The following is a 25,362-nucleotide window of genomic DNA, read 5'->3' on the forward strand; positions in this document are numbered from 1 at the left end:
AGGGGCTGTCGGCCGGCAGTGGTTCGCGGGGCTGTCCGCTTCCTGCCGCGGAGGAGGGCCGGTGGCGGGCCGGGCTGGGCTGCGAGCGACGGTGCGTCCCGTGTCAGTGAGTGAGTGAGCGGGGTGTGGGTGCCGGCTGTGCGGTGAGCACCGCGCAGCTCGGCCTGAGCCCTCCTTTGATTCTTTTTTATTTAACGGGATTAAATCCGTAGGCCTAAGAATAGCTCGGCCGCGGTGGGCCGTGCCCCGGCAGCGTGCTGTGAGGGAAAGGCGGCGGCGGGAGGCGGCGGGTCGGAGCGCGGCGTGCCCGGGGCTCGGCTTGGCGGGGAGGGGGCGGCTCACGTAGGCAGGAGCAGCTGGAGCCATTTTGCAACTTCGGTCCAAAGTTCTGCCCCAAATGTTTTGGATGCGGGGCGTTTCAATCGTCCGAGAAGGGCTTTCGGTTTTATCTTTTTTCCTTAAGAGTTATTCGGTCTCGCCCCCGTCGGTGCCTTTCCTGTGATTTCGCTGCTCCCCGCCGGGTGTCTGAATGCAGGAAGCCTGGGAATGTCACTTTGAACGCGGAATACTCTCCTGTGACAACATGTCATAGAATCCTTGGAGTTGGCAGGGACCCTTAAAGGCCATCTAGTCCAACTCCCCTGCGATGAACAGGGACACCACAGCTCCATCGGGTTGCCCAGGGCCTGATCCAGCCTGGCCATGAAAGTCTCCAGGGACATGGCATCCACCACACCACTGGGCAACCTGTGCCAGTGCCTCACCACCCTCACTGTAAAAGACTTTTTCCTTGCATGCAACCTAAATCTACCCTCTTTACACTTGAAGTCAGCGCTGTGCAGTGCCTTAATTGCCAGCCTGCCTTCAGTCCCTGCTGCACAGCAAGGGAGAGCCCCGCTCCTGTCACTCAAGGCATTTTGTCCTTTGGTAGAACAATCCTAAGGGTTCCGATAGGCAGGCGAGCAGACAGACGGTCTCCTTTGATCCGTGTGTTCCATTTGCCTAACGAATCGTTATGCAGCTGTGGTGAAGTGACTTTTAATGATGTTTATATTTCCGTCTGCTTTAGCCTCCGCAGTTGAGACATCGTTAATCCGGGCTGCAAATTTTATAGCTGGATTAGAGCTTGAAGGCATATTAGGATGTGGATTTGGTCAGCTCCGCTGTTGCAGAGTCAGACTGAAGAGAGGAAGGAAGGCTCTTGTTTCACAGCATCACCGCTTTTCTTCTTTTTCTTCCTTTGGATCAGGTCTTGAAGTGTAGGGTGAAGGTTTCTCTTCACGGTGCATGGACGGAAAGCCAATGCGCAGGTAAGATGAAAAACAACTGTCTGCTTTTAACCCCATGTAAATAAATCCTGTGGTGAGTTGGTTTTAGAAGTGCTTAGACCATAAACTCTCTTTTTCTTTTAAAAAAGATCCAGATAGGAGAGTTAGAGTGTAAGCATTTATCTTTAGTCCTTGCTTCTGTGCGTTTAGTTCTCAGTATTTACAGGACCAGATGTCTGGAAGTGGATTTGCTGTTAGGAGAAGAGTTTGGAAGACAATTTATTTGTAATTCTACATTCTCCTCTGCCCCTCCTCACTTGCTGTGCCCTAAAATCCAGTATTTAATTACTTCTGTGTTCTAATAGTGTGAAATAAACAGTCTGGGAATAGAATTGAGCTTGATTTCTGAGAGGCATTACTTTTCTCTTAACTAAAGGAGTTTAGCCCCTCCAATGGGGTAAGGTCTTGGATGAAAAGGAGATTTCCTCTTCTAATTACGGATGCCAGCTGCCTCAGTTCTAATGAGCTGAAGATGCAGCTGAAGTTTAATTCAGAGGAGTGCTTGCTGTGGCTATATCAGAAATGTTCTGTTATAGACAGGAAAAGAATTGTCCGAGTAAATCAGGATGATGACAGGTAAGCAAACAGGATTGCTTGCTCTGGTTGCTGTTCACTATTAAATGTGCCACTGCAAATCTTAACAACAGCTATATTTCTGCATACAAGCTGTGTAGAAGCTGAGTTGCCTGAAGTTTGGTTTTTTTTTTTTTCCCCTTCAAATGAAGTGGAGAGAACTCATGCAAATTGCCTAGTCTGTACTCTAGGGTGTTAAAAGTTGGGGAACTTTGCTAGGGGTAATTTTGTAAGCATCAGCATAATGCTTCAGTTAAGCTAACGAGTAAACCTTGGTCCATGATATGGACATCTCTGAGGCCATGCTATGTTAATCAGTTTTTTCTTTGCCAAGACAAGAAATGTGGTTTGGGGGCAAAAAGGAGTTAACCTGTGGCTTTTAAAGCAAGTTCCTTTTTTTCTGAGTGACATATGAGGGAGCAGACAGCTATCTTCCATCTCAGAGGCAGAGATTGTTAGGTGTTCAGTGGGTTTGTGGCCTTGGGTTTGCCATGGCAGGATTTCTGTCTGCCACTCAGGCTGGGCTAGACCTAGCAGTGAGCAGCAGCACCAGGCTGAAGCAGCAGAGCCTTTCTGTTGTGTTGACCCTGGAGCTTCAGGCTTCTTTGACAACTCATGCAGATCAAACCTTCCAGTACCTTTTGTTTTCCTTTCCTATATGGCAAGCCAGTGCAGAGCATGGCTGGCTTGCTTGACATGTTAATATAGTCATTACTTCTGAGCTAACCCTTCTGCCCACATACATTAGTAGACATGGTGAGTTGGTATAAAATATGTACAGCATTCAGAGGATGGGGAAGGTGATTTGAATAGGGGAAAAAAAACTGCAGCTATTCTTGTCAAGATGGAACATCAGAGCATTCTCTCCGTCACAAACAGGATTTGTCTTGCATTAGTAATGAAGTGATAGTTGGGGCAGGCTGTTCTCGCTGTCAGGGAGCAGCAAGAGAAAACTGTTCTGCTGAAGGCATCAGCAAGGCAGAGGAGTCCTTACTGATGAAGCATGTTTCTACAGCACCAAAGTAAGGAGGGCAGAGCAGATATGGTAGCTGGGGTCAGCCAGGAGTCCTGTCATCATCAGGCAAGTCTGTAGCTATGCGGAAGGGCTGGGGTCAAGCAAGGCAACACAGCAAGTGAGGCAGTGATGTGCTTGTACATAGCTCAAGCAATGCATGAGGGCTGGAGCAGCTCTCGAGCATGGGCACAGCTCTTGCCCAAGACAAACTACAGAACGGTTGGGAGGAAGACTCCAGCAATGAGTTTCCTGTGCTTTGGCATCCTCATTCCTCATGAAACTGAGAGCTCTCTCAGTTTGGTGAGTGAAAGTGTAACAAAGCAGGGTAAATAGGGACTTGTATACCAGATCACTGCTGCTCTCACTTTAATTCATATAAAATAATAATGCAGTCAGGTCTATGTGCTTGTTTGCATAACTCCACCTCACTGAGAGTGTTCTAAGCCTTGCTGTCTCTGTAAGAAAAGGAGCCAGTGGTATTTTTTACTAATTATTAAATTTTTAATTCATAGAGTTTTGCTTGCTGCAAGTATTCATTTCCATCTACTTAGTTGGTGATGTTGTGGTAGACCAAATCAAAGGGCTCTGTCCTAGTAATTCTGTCTGACTTTATGCATGAAATTCCGAGCTAGGCATTGACAGAAATCACTATGGTTTGATTCATCATCTCCGTTTGCTACTCAAATCTTTTGCTCCTGAAATCCATTAGAGCAATGAGTGATTTCAGCTGATGCTTTCGGCCTGCCTCGTGTTCTGTTGCGTGGGCCGTAGGTCCCATCAATTATTTTCTTCTGCGTTACATTAAAGCTTTCTTGTGATCTCATCCTAAAACATGCATAATCTGAAACCAAAAAACGCAGGCCACCCTGACCTTAAAGTTAAGGAGCTCAATGATGTTATCTGGAAGTATTTTTGTTAGATATATATTCTTGGGTATACTTTGAACGGCTGTGTTGCTGTAAGGGTGAAAGTCTCATAGGTGCCCGTGTTAACAGCTAAAGTTTTGGGAGGTGGCATAGACGACTAAAATGGAGGTAGCACTGCCTGTTTATTTCGCTGACTTGGTGTGGCAGACTGCCTGTGTTTCCATTTGTACTCCTCAGCATTGTGCTACGGAAACCGATCTTTTGTCAGCCCTTTCTTAATCGCATTGTGTTTGCTGGTTTCCTCAGCCCTGCGTTTTGATGGAGGCTAATCCCAGCATATCTGCGTAGCTGAGCACCAATCTTTTATCCTCACATACACGTTTCCTCCTCAATCCTCACCTCTTCTTAATCACCCTGTGTATTTGGGAGCAGCTCTTAGCTGTGAATGTGTTGGGGGGGGGCGGCAGCTAGCCTAGCATGTGAGAATCAAATGCTGCTTTCTGTCTTTCGCACCTCTAAGCTACTGAGTCATCGTTTCATTCTCTATGCATATATATGCATAATGCACACATAATGCAGTGAAATTATTATCCTCGTTGAGACACAGGCAGTCGGTGTCCTTTTAATTCACACTTCTGTGCTTGTGCACAGCAGCAGCCCACGGTGCTTAACGTCAAGCACCTGTCTTGATCCAGTATGGAAATTCCCAAGCCCATTGATCGCTTGCTTCTGCATTACCTAAAGGTAAGTTATGGATGAGTCAGGAATGCTAATTTGCTTATTATTCTCTTTTTTTTCCAGCCATTCAGTTCTCTTTAATCATTAACAAGCCCCTTTTTTTTCTGGGAGAAAGGAGGCTGGATACAATAGGCACGCTCAGATAAATGGGGATGGGAACAGTGCAGGAATGCCTGAGGTTCTTAATAACCAGCTTCCTTTTCAGTTAAAGATCTGTTCAGCAGTCAGATGTGGGGAGAAAAGCCTATTCTAGCCTGGCAAGGAATGAGGAACTGCTGCCCAGATCTGGCCTTAGCACAATCAAATCCATGTGGCATGCTTAGTGCAAGCTGGCCTCTGTGCTGGGGGGCTTTGTCACTGCCTTCCTCCATCCCTTGGTAGAGGGATTAAATTACTTACTGTCTGCCCTTAGCTGCTGGAGACCACCAGAGAAAGCCAATTAGGTAAATTAATCTTTAGCTAACGTTTCTTGAGGTTTTTGTGAGGGTACCATTGAACTTAGTTCACTTTTGATGCTGCAAGGAGTGTTTACCTGCATTGTTTGGGAGGAGCTTCGTAGAGCTTTGGAACGCTGCAAAATGAATTTGGGTTGTGAGGGACATGAGTGGGAGAGGAGGGGAGTGAGAGGCAGTGTAACAGCAGAAGGGTTTGTCAGAGGTGTCAGGAAAAGAGAACAGGAATGGATATATTAAGTGTGTGTGTATATATATATTTAAAAAGCAAACAAGCAAGGCATTTGAAGTGCAGAGGCTGAACAGGAGCAAAGCGCAGAGGGAGACCCAGCTGGATCTGTGTAACAAAGATAGGAGGGAGAGGTAATGGTCTGAAGCAGCTGAATGCCATGATCAAAGAGAGAGTGTGGGGGGAATGGGAAAACAGTCCGGGATGCAAGTGAGTAATTGGTACTGCTGCAAAGAGGCTGGTTTGCTTGTGGTTAGAAAGTGCACTTGACATAATAATGAGAGGAATGGATGTGAGTTATTTTTTTAAATTCTTTCCTTCTAGCATGCTGCAAAACACACTGAGCAGTAGCAGAGCTGTCTCTTCTTTCGCTCTTAATATGAGCAAAGTGAGGTGGTGATAACTCCCAAATGCCAATGCACCAGAGGAGCTGGAAATGGATGTGTTGGCTCTCTCAGTCTATCTCCAACAGCCAGTGTGCTCACTGATTATTCATAACGACCAGCAGTCTGATTCCTCACTCAGTGTGTTTCATTTGCTCCCAGGGAAGATTTTTTTCTGCTCTCCTAAGTGGAAGAGGCAATAGTTTCCTCTGTTTGCTTTATTTTCAGAGCAGTTGATAGGTCAGTGGTGCTGTCACATCCTTTTCAGTAATTAGACATGGCATGAGGCAAAGATTCAGATAACTGAGATGTCAGTTCAGAGCATTATTTTCTTCCTTTTTTGGTAGGTTGGTGGTTGTGAATACTTTGTTTTGACTTCTTTTTCTGATTGGTTTCTTAATCCTGCTTGCATGGTAGCTTGCAGGACATCTAAAGCTGCTGAAGTCCTCAGGACAGCTGGGTGTGTTCAGGTATCAGTGATGGACACCCCTATCGAATATGTAGGCAGAAGAATAGAGAAGTTTGGCTAAATTGTGAGTGCAATTATTTGCAGCAGAAATCAGTCTCCAGCACTGATGAAACTCAAGTGACAGTGGACAAATTGGATAACCTTCTTTGCTTTGAGTATATGGAATGGGGATAATATTTCTCTACCATGCGAGGCAGTCATGAGGTTCAGTTAATAAATATGTACGTGTGGTTGGATGTCACTGTGGTGTGTCATAAAAAGCATATAAAATAGATATAAGCCTGTTACAAGCTGGCATTTGTTCATTTCTAAGTAGACTTTGGTTTGAGACTGGTTCTTTTTGCACGTGATCACGTTTATATTCACATTCTCACACGGAGCTCTGGGCAGCATTGGTTTAGCCCATGTGGTTGGTGTGAAGCGTTGAGCTTTGGCTGACAGCTGGTGATAGATGAGGTGATGACTATCTTCTTTTTGGCTTTCCCTGCTGCAGGTGTACCAGTACTCGACCAGGGGAGACCGGAATGGATGTGACCAGCCGATGCACACTGGGAGATCCTAACAAGCTGCCGGAAGGGGTGCCGCAGCCCGCTCGTATGCCTTACATCTCCGACAAGCACCCTCGACAGACTCTGGAAGTCATCAATCTTCTCCGGAAGCACCGGGAGTTGTGTGATGTGGTGCTGGTGGTAGGTGCTAAGAAGATCTATGCCCACAGGGTGATCCTGTCCGCCTGCAGCCCGTACTTCCGAGCCATGTTCACTGGGGAGCTGGCAGAGAGTCGGCAGACGGAAGTGGTGATCAGAGACATCGACGAAAGGGCCATGGAACTGCTCATTGACTTTGCCTACACCTCTCAGATCACTGTGGAAGAGGGAAATGTCCAGACCTTGTTGCCAGCTGCTTGCCTTCTCCAGCTGGCTGAGATCCAGGAGGCCTGCTGCGAGTTCCTTAAGAGACAGTTGGACCCTTCCAATTGCCTGGGCATCCGAGCTTTTGCTGACACTCACTCATGCCGTGAACTGCTGAGGATTGCTGACAAGTTCACCCAGCATAATTTCCAGGAGGTAAGAGGCCCCTCTGCTGAAGAGTTTAGAGGGCTGTGGTCTACTCTTACTTCATGTTTCTTTCCAAACCCTGCCTTCAGTTCTGCTGATAGAAAAGGATATTGGCCTCAGTGGGGGGAAGAGAGCCCCTACACGGCTGTGTTTCACTGTTGTTTTGTATATCAGAAATATGACCTGTGGCATTTCTTGGAGTTCTGTGTTGAATACTGCATGGAAGGCAGGGCCACAGACATAGGTGGTGGTTGACGTTGCAACTGATGTAGCTGCACCATGGTGTACTGCAATACAGTATTTGGGATTCTATGTGATTGGAGGGGAGAAGAGTCCTAAAGCGAGGATAATATACGAGAATAAAAATGTGCTGAGTGTAGGGATTGGGAGTATGGGGGAACTGGGGGAGCATATGTCTGTATCAAGTGAAGTCAACTCCCTTGCTATAGAAGAACCAGAGTTTTGCATTTATTATTCAGCAGAAGCTGGATAGCTGGATGTGAAAGGAATTCACGTGGTATTTTTGACCTTCAACTCAAGTCTCTTTTTGCTTTTCAAATTCTCCATTGAAAATTTTTTTTGGGATGCCAGCTACCAGCTCAGGGAAGGATCAGTGTAATAAGGGATTCCCTAAGCAACACCCGGTGAGGAGTGGGTCTTTACTTCATTCTTACACCCAGATGCAGAAGAGAGCCCAACATTTTTAAGTGGTATCTTTCCTGAGCCTTACCTGGTTGGAACGGTAAGAATTTATGTGTGTTGGAAACAGCTGCTCTCTAGGGGTGCTCTCAGCATGAAGATGTGTTCCCCTGGCAGGGGGATTTCTCCTGCCCTTTCCAAAAACTGCTCTTCTATCCACTGGGACAGGTAGCTTGCTGCAGAGAGATCTCTTCTTCCCACCTGCTTCACAGGTGGGTCCTTGCCAAAGGCAGTGGTAACCCCAGGATGGAGTACTGATGCTAATTCAGTTTCCCCAGAGAAGTGGTGGTGTGTGATTGATTGCAGCTTGCAGACTCTTGTTTTCCCTGCAGGAAGCAGATTGGAATTGTTTTAATTTCAGTCAGGTAGTACTTAAGAAAATTATGAGCAGAAGCAAACACAATTGAACTTGACTGTTGGACACCTTGAAGACAATACTTGATATCTGACTGGAGATGCATGACATCAGCTTACTCCAGAAGTTGCAATTAAATGTGACTTCCCCAGCCATGAAGACAGAATTTGCTATTTAAGTGCTATTTTTTCCTAGAACTCGGTGATTTCCCAAAAGCTCCACATTCAAAGCCCTACATTTAGCTGTCCATGTCATGTGCTGTGTGCTTGCTCTGCATTTCTTTTCCTTTGCAGTTTTTCCTTGGGAGCAGGATGGTAACCAGATGGTTGTTTATTTTCAGTACTTGGTGGTTTTAATGGTTAGAGCTGCGTTCTTCTTCTTATTACACGAGTAGGGCATGCTTACAAGCCTCTAAATAACTTCTTGACAGCATAACGCTTTTGTATCTGAATGTGTTAGTGTTAATACTTGCAGCTGGCTGTCGAGAGCTGCCTGCCGTGGTGTTCTTTTCTTTCACAGTCCCTCAGAGATGGCTTTCTGTGTTAGTTTTCCCTGTGAAAGCACACACAGGCAGGAGTTTTGGTCTCTAGAAAACACTCACATCTTTAAAGATGATGCGAGTTATAATTGAGTTAACTAAACCACTTAGATTAGCTCGCTATTTGTTTGGCCTGGACGGGTTTTGCTGTCTCGCTCAGTATCCAAGAGTTCAGCTGCTCCTCATACCTAATGATCTCCCCTTTCCTTTCTGCTGTTTCTCTGCAGCCAGTGTTAATGGTGTTCCTTGCTGGGCTCATGTTCTGCACTGCCATTATTTTCCATCCAGAGAGTGGCAATTCCTTACCAAGGGGGGGGGGGGAGATAACTGATAGAAAACATGTACTCCTATGTACGGTCACTGTTCCTCCAAACTGACAAGGAGAAACATGAGATGGGAATTTCCTGAATGGCAGTGTCAAATATTAAGCACTAGGGCATCAGGCCAGCCCATGCAGTTACTTCAGATGCAGGCTGAATTGCTTCATGTCCTCTGCTGTGCTAACCTCTACTTCCACTAATTGTTGTATATATGTATTGCTGCATTACATCGTCAGCTTCTCGGTAGAATGTTTTCCCAAGTTTTCTATTCCCCTTAATTCAATTTCTTGCCTTGAACCCCCAGTGAATCTTGTGTGTGAGATATGAAATAACTGTACAAGGGCAGCCTTAGTATTTTTGTTTGCTCTTTGACACCTTGTATGAAGGGGAAAAAATCCACACAGGGATGAACAAGCTGTACTTTGTAGCAATAATCTCAGGTGCTTACTCCATCTGCAAATGTAATTGTTGTTAACATAAGAGAATTATTATGAGCACAGAATCTTCTTTCAGTGATGCTGCAGACCATAGCATAAGTCATGAAGTTCTAATGTGGTCGTAAATTATACGGACAAGCTGATATTCAGTTGTTCTATGTCAGGGAACCACTCAGATGACCAGCTATGGGCTGGGAGTGCTTGTGGGGAAGCTGAACTGATGGGTGTCAAGCAAAACTCTTTGCTAGCAGGCTGCAGCCTCAGCATGTGTGCTCAGGGCTGTGTGCTGGGAGCGTGGCAGCTGAGGCCTCCTCAGGAGCTGGTCACTATCTTGGGTGCTGAAGGAATTTATGTGCTGGCAGATTGTCAGCAGCTTGAGTTTCACAAGGGATGAGTCCTTAGGGTCTTCAGAAGCTCTGATTCCCTCTTAAGCGCCTTTGGACCTTCACGTGCTCTATGCATATATTTAAAGGCAAGTGAAAAATGATCAAATGAATCCATCTCCTTGTCCAGAAATATTTTCTGTTCTGCCACAAACAGGCATTCAGCTTTTGGTAGCTTGTCTCTGAGACTCCTTATTTGTTTTCTGCTTTGGATTGCTTGAGAATAGATCCTCTCTATTCTGATGCTGCTTTATAAGTTACACAGGGCAAGCAGTAAGGCTGATTGTAAAGGCATGTCTTATTGAGTTTTGAAACCTGACCAGTGTATTCTGTGACTTAACCCTTTAAAACTATCCTACGGAAACCTTTTTATGCATCTTCAGTGTGTTTTTAGGGTCTGCATTTTGCATCCAGCTTGTCATGTGTTGATGGCAAGATAGTGATGGGTAGTTGACACTTTGCTGGATCAGCCTGTTGGGCTGTACTTCAAGTGGGCCATCTGTCCTTCAGATTTGCACAGAGAAACAGAAGTGGGAGTGATTCTGGTGCTTTGGCCACTATCTTCATTTGTGTTTTCTATTTAACCAGGTAATGGAGAGCGAGGAGTTCATGCTGCTTCCTGCCAATCAGCTCATAGACATTATATCCAGTGATGAGTTAAATGTTCGCAGTGAAGAGCAGGTGTTCAACGCAGTGATGGCCTGGGTGAAGTACAGCATTCAGGAAAGAAGACCCCAGCTGCCACAGGTAATAATGAGCACAGTGACATTCAAGACCCCTTTTATCCAGGAGAAGAGTAATGAGGACTCACAGGGCAACGCAACAGCAGTGTGATGGTTCTGAGTGCATGCAGCTCCATGATAGTTTTATCTTCCTCCTGTGTTAGAAGGTTGGCATTTTCCCTTCATCTAGGCTGAAAGATGCAGCTGCTAGACCTTCTAATAGGGGCTTTATTGAAGTGTTTCCAGGTAGGACTTGCCAAACTAGATTGTGCCTGGACAGACCACTGGAACGGTGGCCTGGATTGCTTTGAGTGTTGTACAAAAAACAGTGGGTAAGGAAAAGCTTGTCTACATTTGAGCTGCATCTTTAAGCTCTGCTGTTTGATTTATGCCTCAGCCCTCAGGATCTTATACTGGAGCTTGTCAGAATGGTTTTGTTGAAATGCAGTGTTTCATCTAAGCCAAGCCATTTCACAGAGAAGCACCCATTCTGACAAAGCTGTCAGCTGGAAAGCCTCTGAAGTCTCAGGCTTTTTGATCAAAAGAAGTGAGTGCCTACCCTGGTGTTTCTTCTTTGGAAATACAGATATTAAATGCAACTATATTTAGTGGAAAGCTTCTGAAAATTGTTTAAAAGCAAACAAAAAAATGCTGCTGTCCTCAAGCTGGCTCTTATTAATGGCATTAAAACTATACATCTTTTCAGGTCCCTCTGTCTGTATTTGCTTGTGCTTATTATCATTATTAGCCAGTATTTATTTTTTTTCCCAATTTCTTTCTGTTTGGGGATTTACAGCTTATCTACAATGGTGTTCTGTTCTGTGTTGCAGGTCCTCCAGCACGTTCGCCTCCCACTGCTGAGTCCCAAGTTTCTTGTGGGTACAGTGGGCTCTGATCCTCTTATTAAGAGCGATGAGGAATGCCGGTAAATCCCCTTGCTGAACTACAGAGTGGGATTTCATTCTATTAGGGAGCCTTACTGACATCTATTCTCTGAAACTGCTTCTTTGTTAGTAGTGAGTGGGTAATACCTCTCCCAACTTGTTCTTTTGCAACAAGGAGGAGAAGAAATGCAAGACGACATGTTATTTCTTTGCATAATATTGGTAGCATACCCTAGAGGAATTCCATTCTTTTAAAGGTTTTTCCTGTGAAATAGCAGAACTGGAGTACACAGATTGACTTTTGGTAAAACAAACAAACAAAAAAAAAACCCTCAGTGCTTTGTTTTCCATTTCACTTTTTTCTGTAGTCCGGGCCTTTCATTCCAGCTTACCACTTGTATGGCATTTATTTGTAATCTCAGTATGACTTGAAGTAATTGCTGTATGCAAAACATCTTGACTTCGATAGCTGAACAGATTCCAGATGTAGTCTCTTTCCTGCATTGCTAGTGGAAGGAAGCTGCCACTTCCTTCCGTTGTGGCATAAGTCACACCTTTCTAATCCTTGTGGAGTTGGACATTATCTGTAAAGCACACGTTTTTCCTTGTGCTTAATGTTGAAAAGTTCAGGGATAAACAGTTTTTCTTCTGAGTAAGCAATCAAACTGACTGAATTCTGTGCTTGTAGAGGGGAGGAGGACTTTCTTTCTGTTTTGTGTTATTCAAGGGTTTGGTATATTAGGATTAGACCAAATGATAAGTCGTTAATGGATGGACAGTGTGAGCTGGCCAGAACTCAAGGAGAAAATATTCATCAGAAAGATACTATCTCCATCTATTGGTCATGCATGTATTATGTACTCGTGTGCTTTTCAATTCCTGTTTTGTTCCAAGGCAAAACCACGGATGGTTAAGTTTTAGCTTGAGGCAAATTGGGTTTTTTCATACAGTAAGCCCAGGAAATCTCATCACTGTTTTTTAGTCAGTCATTACAGCTAGTAGAATCTAGTACTAACTCCATTGATGCTGGGCTACCACTGTTACTGTGTAAGTGACTTGTAAACAACTGATGAGTATTTTGGTGACAGCGCATGTTTTAACTGCATCTATTCATGCACTCCTGTGATTTGCAAATCCCTGAAGCGCCCAACTCCTGCTGACTGCTCTTCCCATCAGTTTTGATTCATGCTTTTTCCTTTGACCAGTTTCAAGTGAACTTTGGGAATTAATATTTTCCTGTCTTGTGCAGGGATTTAGTGGATGAAGCCAAAAATTATCTCCTGTTACCCCAAGAGCGACCGCTGATGCAAGGGCCACGAACTAGACCACGCAAACCCATCCGCTGTGGAGAGGTGCTCTTTGCAGGTGTGTACAGCTCCTGCTGGCTTCAATCAGGAGACTCAAGTCTGTTTTGCTGGTGATAGTTTTCTTTTAAACGTAATCTTTTCACCATCTTTCCAAATGACCTGTGCATTAATATTTGGAGAGTTGAGTCAGCTTGCACTTCCTCGCTTGTGTGATCTCTTTGGTGGTATCATTACTTCCAAGTGTAGGTTAATTCTCTTGAAAATCAAATTCTGCCTTCTAATTGCAATCCTCAGAACGATGAACTCTGAGAGATGAAGCTACTGGGTTAAGGCTGCTGAAGTGCAGAGGGATTATTTGTAGCAGGCACATGTACAGTATGTGTGCTTGGTGTGTTATTGTGACACTATTTTTTGCCTTTGGTCCCAACAGTGGGGGGCTGGTGTAGCGGGGATGCCATCTCCAGCGTGGAACGGTATGACCCTCAAACCAATGAGTGGAGGATGGTGGCTTCCATGAGCAAAAGGCGCTGTGGTGTTGGTGTCAGTGTTCTCGATGACCTTCTCTATGCAGTGGGAGGCCATGATGGTTCCTCTTACCTGAACAGTGTAGAAAGGTAGGTCTTCATAAGGCCAATGTGCAGAATAGTAACTCAGAATTCTTAAACTTGGGTGCTAGCTTTATCTTGCCAGCTATTTTCGTTTGGTTTTTTTTTTTTCCTGCTGAAAACCTGAAATTTATATTACTTGTTATCTACTTCAATATGTACTGGTTTACTGCTGAACTGGGTCTTCACACATCTAGCTTGTGTCATTTACTCTTGGTTTAAGGAAACAAGACATAGCCTTTGGTATAAGGAAGAATTATGAAGAGGTGGGTCTGGTTGTAATTGGTGGGAGGAGTGTGATCCTGGTTACCCTTCTTTGTTGCTGGTTTGTTTCTAGTGTTGTTAAGGAAGGTTGAGGTTGCAGTATGCATTACTTCAATGGTGAAGGAAAGCGTCCTGGAATTTCATTGCAGAGTGGTAACTACAGAATTAAGGAACCTTGCAAACACACAGAAGAAGGAAAATAGGTTACTTTTAGGCCTGTGAAAGACACAAGTCAAACAAGCTGTGTCAAGCTTCATGTTTCTGGGAGCAGCATACTGCAGTCTGCCTGCCTACAAGCCACCTGAGTCATGCGGTCCAAATCTCTTCCCTCTAACAAATCCAATGAGCTATACAAATATTCCTTCCCTTCTTTTCACTGTCTTTTTGCATACGGCCAGCTTCTCATGTCATGATCTTATGTCTCCCACATCTTGCACTTTTTTGCTACTCACTGTTGTTCCTTGCCTCTGGGTTCCCAAGTTGGTCTGGTTCCTTTGTCTTTATCAAAAAGAGCAGATCCAGTGCTGGTTTGTGTGAACTGCAGAGTATATCCAGTAGAGTAACTCTGGCTGCTGCTCTTTGCACAGATGCAAGTTAGCACATGTCAGCCAGTCCCTGGTAATGTGCTTTCTTACCAACCTCAACCTTTGATCTTCAGTTTGAATCATCTGCACTGCAGTTTGAACATCCCTGCAATTACATGTGCTGCATGCATTGCATAATTTTGGAATTATTTATTCAACTTGTAAGTAGCTGTGTTGCAGTTTAGGCTCAAGATGGTGAATTTTACTGCTTTGGTAGCTTCCAAACTTGGGAAAGTCTGAAGCATAGATAAGCAACTTCTGCTGTTTTTCTAGGTACGATCCAAAGACCAATCAATGGAGCAGTGATGTGGCTCCCACCAGCACCTGCAGGACCAGTGTTGGAGTAGCAGTTCTTGGGGGCTACCTTTATGCGGTGGGTGGCCAGGATGGTGTCTCTTGCCTCAACATTGTGGAAAGGTACCTAGGTTTTTAAAAACAAAATTAAAAGAGAAAGAAAAGGGAGCATGGGAGGAGGTAAATGTACAGATCCTATGGGGATTTTTCTTTGGGAAGAATAAGATCAGCCTTTTGTGAAGAAGTTGACATTTCAGTGAGCTTTGATGTTTATTCTTCTGTCAGGTACGATCCCAAAGAAAACAAATGGACTCGAGTGGCTTCCATGAGCACCAGGCGCCTGGGAGTTGCAGTGGCTGTTTTAGGGGGCTTTCTCTATGCAGTGGGAGGCTCTGATGGAACTTCTCCTCTCAATACTGGTATGCCTTTTGTTGTCCCTCATTGCTGTCAGCATTTGTCATGGTCCTATTTATTGTCTTTACTGTCTCCAGACGGCAGCTGAATATCTTGACCAGTTAGCTGCATGTTTTCTCCTTCAGATGGGATTTTGCTATATGGTAATTCGTATATGGTAAATATATGGGCCTGTGAACCACTGTTATCTCTGTGTGTGGGCATGTATGGTTTTTCCCCTTTCATGCTGCACATGGCGTAGTAATGGTGATCATTTTATAGCATTGCCAACTCATTCTTGAGTGAAGATGCTTTATCTGATTGATTGACTGTGTAGGATTGGAGGCGAGAGAGAAGAGCAGGCTCTCTATGGAAAGAAAGCATTAGAGTGACAGAACAAACTGGTACATCCTGTTTTTGCTGTGTGGATGCTGCAGTGTCTTTACAGATAGAGCAATACTTTGGGTGCTGATATAAAATTGCTGACCTCCACTGCTTGCCAGCCCTGTTCCCAACAATATATATCATTTCCTCTGCAGTGGAACGATACAATCCTCAGGAGAACCGCTGGCATACGATTGCACCCATGGGGACGAGGAGGAAGCATCTGGGCTGTGCTGTGTACCAAGACATGATATATGCTGTGGGAGGCAGAGATGATACGACGGAGCTTAGTAGTGCTGAGAGATACAACCCTCGAACCAACCAGTGGTCTCCTGTTGTGGCCATGACATCCCGACGGAGTGGAGTGAGTTTGGCTTGGTTTGCTTGCTTATACTATCTGTCATCACATGGTGAGAGTAGGGGATAGAGCGTTATCTGTGAGATTTCCCTCTTGCTTCTTCTATGTCTTTCAGAATAGAAACAGAGAGGTAAATGTTTGCAAAGGTGCTCTTTAGTAAGACTCTAGAATGAAGTGGTATTTGTGCCATGGCATGGACATCCAGTTGTTGAAAGGCCTTTTTAAAATAGTTTTGGTCCCTTATACTGAGGAGTTAAACTGAGAAGGTCTTCAGCTTCTTCTGAAGTAGCCATGTTTGGTATGTGATAGTATTAGAGAACAGTGTTACAATCAGCCCTGGGTCTCATCTTGCACTTTGTGTGAGTTAGGAGGTGAACAATCCTACCTGCACAGAAAAAAGAGCTGGAAAACTGAGCAATTGTATGTAGATGTAAACTTGTAGCTAAGCTCTTCGTTGCCTTGATGTGTGTGGGAATGGGGTTTTGGGGCTTTCAGATGGAATGTTGCCTCTCTTCCACAAATCCTGTGGGTATGGAGAGTGACAGCATGTTTTCTTCTCCTAATCTTCCTGCTCTCTGTGGATGTGAACAAAAGATTAACGTAGCGTTTTAAATAGTCATTATGTTTAGGCACATGCAAATGTTATGAATACTTATCATTGGATACTGAATTACATAGTAAAGCAAAGTGTGGACTCCTTCTGTCTGCATGTTAGTATTTCAATGTCTGGTGAGGCAAGCGTGAATCATAACTTGAGCAAGTACTAGTTTGGGGAGCACAAAATATGTATTTCCTTCCTCAAAGCATTTAGTATGCTGTTCAACAGTGTCCTTTCCAGTTACCAATTAAGCATTGACTCTATGAATTCCTCCTATATTTGCCTTATGTGGAAATTCCTCAACAGATGCAGCTGTGTGTGCAGCCCTCCTGAGTTTGTTCTAAGTACTTCAAAACCAAAATGAGGACTGTATTACATTGTGTTCTTATCTTTGTTATACTGCTGTGTTTTCACTGGAAGTGATCTGCCTAAACCACAGAACTGTTTGAGGTTTTTGTGATTCTTGTGCTTCTGCAGAAAGATAAAGTAGAAAGGCTGGAGGCCAAGCTGTTCACAGATGTTCCAAGCCACAGCCTGGGAGGAGCAGGCTACGTAGGCTTACATATGGTTCTCCTCCAGTTTAAGCAGTCACTGCAGGCTGTAGCTTGGTAGATGTTCTGGAGTACGTGCTGTAACTTGTCGAGAAGCCTCATCTAGGATGTGATGTGCATTGGCTCATAAAGACTTATGTTCTGATGTATCTATAACTACAGAAGCAGTTCTAGCTCTTGTAATCACTAATAAGGGGAACCTTCTGCTTTTTACTGTGATATCTCTGCTTTGAGATATGCATTTAGCTTTTCATGTCTTGTTATTTGAAACCCAGTACTTGGATTGTGTGGCATCTTGTACCAGTCTGTCCTAGTTAAATGCATTTTAGGCTGTTCTGTACTTTTTTTCCCCCCAGAAAACTCTATTGCAGCTTGCCTTTCTCCAAACATGGCTGCTAAACCTTCTATTAATATTGGTTTAAATTGTAATTTTCAGGGTATGCATTCAGGACATGTGCTAGTAGCTAAGCAGCTGCTGTGATGGTTGTTTTACAGGTTGGCCTTGCAGTGGTGAATGGACAGCTAATGGCAGTGGGAGGGTTTGATGGCACAACGTACTTGAAGACCATTGAGGTGTTTGATCCAGATGCTAACACATGGAGGTAACTGATAAGTTTGTGAAACAGTCAAATGGCAATCTCCAGATGTAGCTGCTGCCACCCAGCTGGAGCTGTCCCAGCAAATTAGAGCTGTGACATACAGGTTGGTGCAGCAGCCAGCATAAATTTCATGCTGTAAAGTCCTGGTTAGCGTGAAGCTGTATGAGGATCATATTTTGAAACATTGGGAAGGCACAGGAACTTTGTATGGCTGTCTTCCCTGTTATGCCTGAAACCTAGTCCAGTACTGAGAAATAACTATACAAAAGGGTCACTTGCTGCTCACTAACCTTTGTGGCAGGCTGCTATTGCTGCAACACTGCTGCCTGACTGGAAAAGCCTTCTACGACAAGATGACTTCTCTGTTTAAATATGCATGGAAGTTGAGCGCTCATAATATCTCAGTGTTATTTACCTACTGCACTCCCATGCCCACAACTAGTTGAGAAACATTTTCTTGCAAGTTTCTGCTTGGAAAACCAAGTCTAGGTAGGTTTCTGAGACCTAGAGAAAATAGGCAACGTAACAAGCTTGCCAGGTAGCAAGGAAAATGTTATTACAAAACATAATTTGTTTTAAGTGCTGCTTTTGAACTTGGAAGTGTGAGCCACGCTGAGAGAGATCTGCCCCTTGTGGTTATTTTGGGCTGAGTCTCTTCTGCTTCCTGGTAAAAACAAGCTGGCCCATAGGAGGAGCTCACAGTCACAGTGTAGAAACCACCCTACTCATGTTTGATTTTCAAGCTGAGGCTCTGAGCTCCATATTTTTTTTGGAGGAGCTGAAGCAGAACACTTTGAGCATATGATGTTCTTCTCCCTTTAAACCTGTAAGACAGCAATTAGAAGATTTTCATCTGATTCACAAGATAAGAGAAATTGCAAAACTGATTGAAAATGTATACAGAAAAGTTGTATTTCTTACTTCTTTTCTAGTCTTAACTACACTTAAAAGCAATTATCTGTATATTTTTTTTCCCAAATCTAATTAAAGTTTTAGTCTTGCTGCCTTAGTAATCTGGAGGGAGTAGAGGGGAATAGAAAGCAATTAATGTCCTTATTCCTTCTGGCTTAGTTATACTAGTAGATTAATCCCTTTCTGCTGAGATGAGCTGTCATAAGGAGCAGTGGGGGATCTTCCCCTTGTCTGCTGAGCTGTGGTCAATGCCTGTAGAACTGCTGAGAAAACCCACCTGAGCAGAGAGGAATATGTACTTCCTCTTCCTTAGCTGAATGGTTTCAGCTACTTCCAGTGGCTGTAACAATAATAAGACATCTTGAGCTAGGAGTTACTGTCTGGGCCAGCAGTTGCAGAACTCTGGGAGGTTGTTCAAGGTATTAGCTTGTGAGTCCCCCCCACTTAATTCAGAATAGCTGATCATCATCTGGTCTTCCTTTTTTTTGCTGAACTTCTTGTTCTACGAAGGGCTTCTTTTTGTGTAGCTCGACTAAGAAATTCTTCTGATATCATTTGTTAATCCCAGATTGCATTGGCAAGAGTTGTTTGAAGAACTTGCTTCTCCTCTCTCTGCCAGCAGACTAAAGCAGTACAGAGAATTATGCAGCTGAAGCGAGTAGGAACCTGGAGTCTGTAGGGATCAGATTTCCATATGAAATGCAGGCACCGTTTCAGTAACATATCTTGGAGAAGCAGATGGTGCTTGGGATGTGTTACATCTTGGTCGGATCAGCTGAATGTATAGGGTATTAGAAATGTAAAAGAAATCAGTTGGCTTGTAAAGAGCAAAGCTGTCCTTGATCCAGTGCTATCCAAAATGTAGCCCAAGGTCAGCTACAGCCTGTGAAATTGTTTTTCTTTTTTTATCTTGCCCACAGCCAGGCAGGGAGAAAGCAAGTGATTACTGAAATAGCAGGAAACTGTCATGGCCAAACAAGCAGTTTCTGTTTAGAGGGAGAAAGGCATGAGCAAATACGAGTGTTTACCTTGGAAGTCTGTAAAAAGGCAGCTGCTCTGCTTCTAACTTGCTGCAGCCCACTTTTACCAGGTGTTGACAGTGGTGTAACTCTGCTTACAAAGGCTGATTTGATCATTCCCGTGGTGGGTTAATGAAAGAGCTGGAGCAATGTGCCTACTGAAGCCTTGTCTTTGCAGGTTGTACGGAGGGATGAACTACCGGCGGCTGGGAGGAGGAGTAGGTGTTATCAAAATGACACACTGTGAATCCCATATATGGTAAGCACCAAGAGAGGGAGACCCCCTGGTTCTCATTCCTAGAACAGCTGAAGAGGCTTGTTGACACTGGACTCTTTGCAGCTCTAGTACGAATGGTCTAGGCCTGATGTAACTTTTTGCCAGTGACTCTTTCTATGGGATTATATAAATGACTTCTGTGAGAGTGTGCCCAATGGGAGACCACATTGTCAGACTCCAGGGAACCACTGGACAAAAGTAGAAGTGTTGCTTATGTCCGTATTTTTTTCTAACTAGTCTACGATTTTGAATAAACCAAACTGTACAATTCACTATAGCATAAATAATGCCAATGCACAGACTACGAGCTACAGTGGGAGTCTGGCAAGGAGAGTTTCCTGCCTTCCCTCCTGCTGTGAGCATTGGATGTGGCAGCTGTGTTGGTGGGTGAAAGAGGAAGGTGATACAGAAAACATTGCTTTTGCCTTATTTACAGAGAGCTTCAAAAAAAAAAAAGTACTTGACCTGCAAGGTGCCACCTTTGCACAGAAGCTTTCCTGTGCACAGAGTATATTTATTTTTTCATTTAATTTGTATCACACATTTTCTTTGTATCGCTCACAGCGATGATTCCAGCTTTTTATATACATATATATGTGTGCATATATATATATGTATTCTATATATATGTATATGTGCGTGTGCAATTTGAGTTTTAATGAGTTGATGGTTAGGGCAGGGCTATGTCCTGCAGGCTGTTGTGGTTCCAACCCTGGTGGTATGTAGTTGGGGTCTCAGAGTATGGGAGAGCTTATGGGTACCCTGAGTGTCTTTTCAGTCTTGCTGGAGGCAAGAAGTAGAACTGGAACTCTCATCTATCGACTGAATCAGTGAAAGGCCACAAACGAAGGTGAGAGTGAAAAGGATTTCATATGATGCCTTTTTACTGTACAGTGTATGGTACAAAAGTTCAGCTTTTGTCTCTCACCTCCTCTGTATATGAACCTAGAAACAACTAGCTGTTGCTTATTTAAATAAGTCTTTCTCATATATTCAGCAGGCAACCACTTCTTCTCTGAAGGTGGTAGGCAGGTATCATCTGTTAATTCTGGCTAGCCTAGATCAACACTCACTTCTCAGGTTCTTGATAGAATGGCAGACCTGCAGCCGAGTCAGCTCCTGCTGTGAAAAATGCTTAGACCAGTGTCACCTTAGCTGCCCTCCTGCCTCTCATCTGTGTCTCTAGAATTCCCGTTGTAAAACACTGACCACGATGAGATGGTGCACTTCCTTTTGATGATTTGTTTTAAATGCACTTTCTCTGTTCTTGTCTAGAACGGGGAAAGGGCTGAAATCATGGAAGTTTGGAAGGGAGGGACTGTTTGCTGGCACTGTGAATTACTGTCATGTTTGGGTGAGTGCAGAGGTACCCAGGGTAGGGAGAGAGGAAGGAGGAAGTGTAGACTCAAAGGTTCTGATACGTTTGTCTGTACTGTAAGTACTGTCTGTACTGAAAAGACCTGTTGCACCTGATGTAACTTTGGACCTTATTAAATCTGATTTTAAAAGGACTGTGAATTCTTGAGATGAAGGCAGTGCTGACATCTTAAGTTCTTATCTTCATCGTTTGATTCATGTAACAGCATTTTAATGTGCTTGAATATAGTAGAAGTTACACTACAGTAATAAATGGGTCATTAAAAGTTTTTAAAAAAGCTCCTTTTCCCCTAAAGGTTGGTATTCTTACGTTTACATATGAAGATCATTTGCACCTTTACAAGGAAAACAAGTATTCTGTAAACAAATGTTTACATTTATCATTTATGCTTTTTTCTAGCATGAGTAACTTGTATAAATAGTGCTATCTTAATAAATTTCTTCTATGCTATTCTTTGTTTGTTCCTTTGGTTGAAAGCAGTGGGTTATGCTTTTGTACTGTTTGTATAGATATAGGGGATAGGAATGCTACCCTTTTCAGGTAAAGGTCCAAGGAAAAGGGGCTTAAAACTCTCCTGGCATTTGGTGTTACCTTCACTTACCTAGAATTATGTGCTTCAGAACCACTGTTTTTTTTCCTGGAAGAAAGTAGCTGCATGATCTTGTCATTCTAGCTCTGCTGCCCTCTCTGCAGATGCTGAGGGCTGTAGCACAGATAAGCATGTAATAAGGAAGGGGAAGTAGTTATTCATTCCAGCACTACTCTACAGGCAGCCTGTGGTAGATACTGAACACGGTTAGCAAAGCACTGACATCAGCTAAGTACTAATCTTAAAAGCAGAGCAGTCTGCTGGGGCATTCTCATGGGGTTTATATGCTTTTAGGTTCTGTTCTTAAGGCTAGGTTGAATTTAGAAGTTACTTATGCAAACTATCAGAGCAGAACATTAGATCTTGAAAATGACTAATGGGTTAATTTTAAAGACAGGTCTGCTTACCAAGCATTCCACTCAGTCAATATAGCAAACTTCGAAGTCTTTGAAAGGAAACTAAAGCAACAGAACTAATAGTTGCTGGGCTGTCGAGGCTTTTGGCTGTGCCTAACTCAGTAAGCATCATCACTTCACCAGCTGCAGCCTTCACAAGCCAAAAGCAACTCCAATACAAACTGAAAGCAAGTACATGGTTCTTTTCTAACTGTAGTAATAGGCTAGTTCCAGTAAAAAGAGATAAGGAGCTAGGCATGTGATGGTGTCATGTTAGGCAGTTATTTGTGTGTATGTGGCTGGTTCATCTCAGCCTTGCTGGGGTGAAGAAGGAACAAGCCAGCTCCTTTTAGGGGGAGTTGATGTATGTGTCCTAACTTTGTGGTTTGGTAAACTCGCACACACCTTGCCTTTCTGCTTACAGGAGGGTCACAACATATTAAACTGATTAGGTTTCAAGAACTCTGTACAAGTGTAGTTATTACAAGTGAATTCCACAGGCAATTAGGCTTTACACATTCCATAATACTGCAAGCAGCAAAGCTTAAGAGTTTAGTCAGGTAAAAAAAATTTAAATAAAATACAAGTATACATTGAGTCAGACATGCTGTTCTTCTCTAGTCCATTAGGGGAAAAAGCTAAAATGTTTATGGGGTACTGTAATACAAGTCATAGTACTGCTACTTCCTTTTGGCTCACATAGTTTATAGGCAGCCTCTGAACTGTTACCTGCTATAGAATAAGATTAAACATAAAGTTCTAGCACCAAGAGCTCCAACTGAGAACTCTGACCTACAGTATTACATCCAAGGCAATAAACTACAAGGCAAAGCACATGAAATCTCTAGTTCACGCTGATTTCAATTTCTCATGCATTAACTTTGTGAGGACCAGAGCTGGAAACAAGGGAACTGTCATGCTTTTCACCTTGCTTAGCTGGGGAGTAGATGAGCATTTTATGACCATTACTAGCCAGCCTTAATTAGCTAAAAATGAAGATAGAAGCTTAAAACATAGTTTCTCAGGCATGCTTGACAGCAGAGTGGGTGACATTTAGTCTGCAGCCCAAGAATAACACAGTATAACTGTATAGCTGGTGCTATCAGTTAAGTGAAGACCAAAATTGCTAACACCAGCAATAATAGTAAAACCTGTCAATAAGTTGCATCCAAGAACTTGCAGTTTTGTCTCCCAGCCCCCAGCAGATAAATATATACAAATGGATAGAGTGACTGTAACAGACAGATGCTTAACAAGCTACTGTAGGGTTAAATGTCTTTTCTGCATATTGAATTATGGTTATGGATTTAAATCCAGTAGTTACACAGGAGTTATAGATCAGAAGAAAAAGTGCTGCAAGAGTGAATTTTCAGTAGGCTTATCAGCTTCCATCGGTAAGCCTCTCTAGGCATGAAGATGTGCTGAGTTGAGTCTCACTGTATCTGAGAGATTGCTAGTTCTGTCAGTAGCATCAGCACTCCAATCAGGTATTGGCTTTGTAGAAACTGTAGAAAAAAAAAAGAAAATGAGTGGTCAGGTTTGCACACCCTGAAATGACTAAACCAAATGAATGCAGTCAGATTTGCAGTTAGCTGCAAAATACTCTCTTCTTTAAAAACTATTTTGACCCAGGATATGGAGCAGAAACACTCCTGCTGCCTCCATGCTGCTCCTGTTGGAGCCCCCTGACTTCTATTAGGAAGCTATTTATAAGAAACAGGCAGCCTTCATTTTTAAGAGGAGGGCATTTCTAGTAAAACACAACTATTCTACTTCTCTGGTATTAGGATAACATGCTGCATTATCATGAAACTCACTTTTATGATCCCATCACAGTGTGCTGAGGCAATTCCCGTAGAAACTTTCACCAGTTTTGTAGCTGACAAGTGGATCTTAAAGTGTCTGTGGAAGTGGGAATAAAGGCATTCCATAAAGACATCCACCTCTTCCTGAGTGATCTCTCCTGGAGTTTTTTGGACTGTGTCCCACAGAGCTTTTGCATCCTCAGGGTGAATGGCATATGAAATATCCAGAGGCTGAGGCAGATGAGGAACAGAGAAAAGGAGTTCCGTGGCAGCTGTGTTTTTGTCCACTTTGCATCCAGTCCACATAGCTGCCATCCAAGTGAGATTGAGAGGGCTGATGGCTAAACGACGGAAACAGCAGTCAAAAGTCTTCTGAAACCAACTTCCAACAATGGCTGTGTAACTCTCCGCCCCGTTAACAAGGAATAAAGGTAAACAAGTGAAGTTCTCTGGCAAATTCTCTAAAAGATCATCTCCAGCCACACAGCAGAACCATCCTGACCATATCAGCTTCTCTTCTGAGTTTTTTGGGGAAACTGATGATCTCAAGGAAAGCTGGGACAGGGAAAAGAATCACAGAATCGTTAAGGCTGGAGAAGGGCACTATGACCATCCAGTCCAACCGTCAACCCATCCCCACTGACCACGTCCTTCAGTGCCACATCCCCACAGTTCTCAAACACCTCCAGGGAGAGGTGACTCCACCACCTCGCTGAGCAGCCTGTGCCAATGCCTCAACACTCCTGAGAAGAAATGTTTCCTAATACCCCAACAGAACCTCCCGTGGCACAACCTGAGGCCATTCCCTCTCATCCTATCCCTGTTACCCGGGAGCAGAGGCCGACCCCCACCTCACCACAGCCTCCTTTCAAGCAGTTGAAGGGAGCGATGAGGTCTCCCCTGAGCCCCTCTTCTCCACGCTGCCCCATCCCACTCCCTCAGCCTCTCCCCATCAGGGCCTTCTCTTTAAAGTCCACGCAGTCTGTGGCAGAGCACTCTGTGTTCGTGCTCTGACCTTAGCCGGGCCCAGAGCTGTGGACAGCCCACCCCAGGGCCCCCACCTGCACGAGCACGGCGGCGGGGTCCTGCTCGCTGCCCCTCAGCTCGGGCAGGCCGGACATGGCCACCTTGATGCCCAGCTCGCCGTCCACATCCACTGCCAGCCCCTTCTGCTTCTCGGCGGCGATGAAAACACCCAACATGCGGGCATAGTCCTTCAGGTCGGCGCTGGAGAACTTGTACAGAGGGCTCACGCTGTACAGGGTCCACTGCTTACGCAGGAGGAACGCCATCTTCTGCGGATCCGCGTTCTCCTAGAAACGAAAGACAAACATCCATAGCATCGCTCCCCCTCAGGGCTCAGCGGCCTCCGAGGACGGCCCTACCTGGCAGCGCGGCGGCAGCAGGCGGCTGCCGGGGCTCAGCCCGTAGTTCCGCCCGAACAGCGGCCCCCGGGACTGCCACCCGGTGCCGGATGGCCGCCCGCTGCTGGGCAGCGTCCGCATCGCTCCCTCCATCTCTATAGCGGAGCCCGCCGGCCGCCCGCCCGCCATTTGAACGCCCGTCCCGTCAGCCCCCGCGGCGCCGCGCCGCGCCCCGCC

The 25,362-nt window shown here is 44.4% G+C and overlaps 2 protein-coding genes across 22 annotated transcripts; one reads left to right on the top strand and one right to left on the bottom strand.

The window, feature by feature from the left end:
• On the top strand, nucleotides 1–24,205 carry KLHL20 (kelch like family member 20). 21 transcript variants are annotated; one of them, XM_046944561.1, is made up of 15 exons: nucleotides 2–110; nucleotides 1,250–1,310; nucleotides 1,865–1,904; nucleotides 4,434–4,526; nucleotides 6,547–7,120; nucleotides 10,432–10,590; nucleotides 11,396–11,490; nucleotides 12,699–12,814; nucleotides 13,187–13,370; nucleotides 14,483–14,626; nucleotides 14,789–14,922; nucleotides 15,436–15,644; nucleotides 17,283–17,389; nucleotides 19,496–19,576; nucleotides 23,965–24,205. In XM_046944561.1, exons 5-15 carry the CDS (start codon nucleotides 6,578–6,580, stop codon nucleotides 23,978–23,980), a joined length of 1,788 nt encoding a protein of 595 aa, XP_046800517.1. In that variant the 5' UTR covers nucleotides 2–110; nucleotides 1,250–1,310; nucleotides 1,865–1,904; nucleotides 4,434–4,526; nucleotides 6,547–6,577; the 3' UTR covers nucleotides 23,981–24,205. The 21 variants fall into 21 exon arrangements, with proteins under 21 accessions (NP_001026500.2, XP_046800517.1, XP_046800518.1 ...); XM_046944562.1 differs by having other exon boundaries at nucleotides 4,437–4,526; XM_046944563.1 differs by having other exon boundaries at nucleotides 2–106.
• CENPL (centromere protein L) lies at nucleotides 22,480–25,332 on the bottom strand. The gene is made up of 4 exons (NM_001006569.4): nucleotides 25,147–25,332; nucleotides 24,823–25,074; nucleotides 23,774–24,316; nucleotides 22,480–23,461 (listed from the first exon to the last, which is right to left on the bottom strand). Exons 1-4 carry the CDS (start codon nucleotides 25,312–25,314, stop codon nucleotides 23,390–23,392), a joined length of 1,035 nt encoding a protein of 344 aa, NP_001006569.3. The 5' UTR covers nucleotides 25,315–25,332; the 3' UTR covers nucleotides 22,480–23,389.
• Between the last annotated feature and the right edge of the window lie 30 nt (nucleotides 25,333–25,362).

Source organism: Gallus gallus, chromosome 8, assembly GCF_016699485.2.
Source record: "Gallus gallus isolate bGalGal1 chromosome 8, bGalGal1.mat.broiler.GRCg7b, whole genome shotgun sequence".
In the NCBI taxonomy this organism is placed as follows: domain Eukaryota; kingdom Metazoa; phylum Chordata; class Aves; order Galliformes; family Phasianidae; genus Gallus; species Gallus gallus.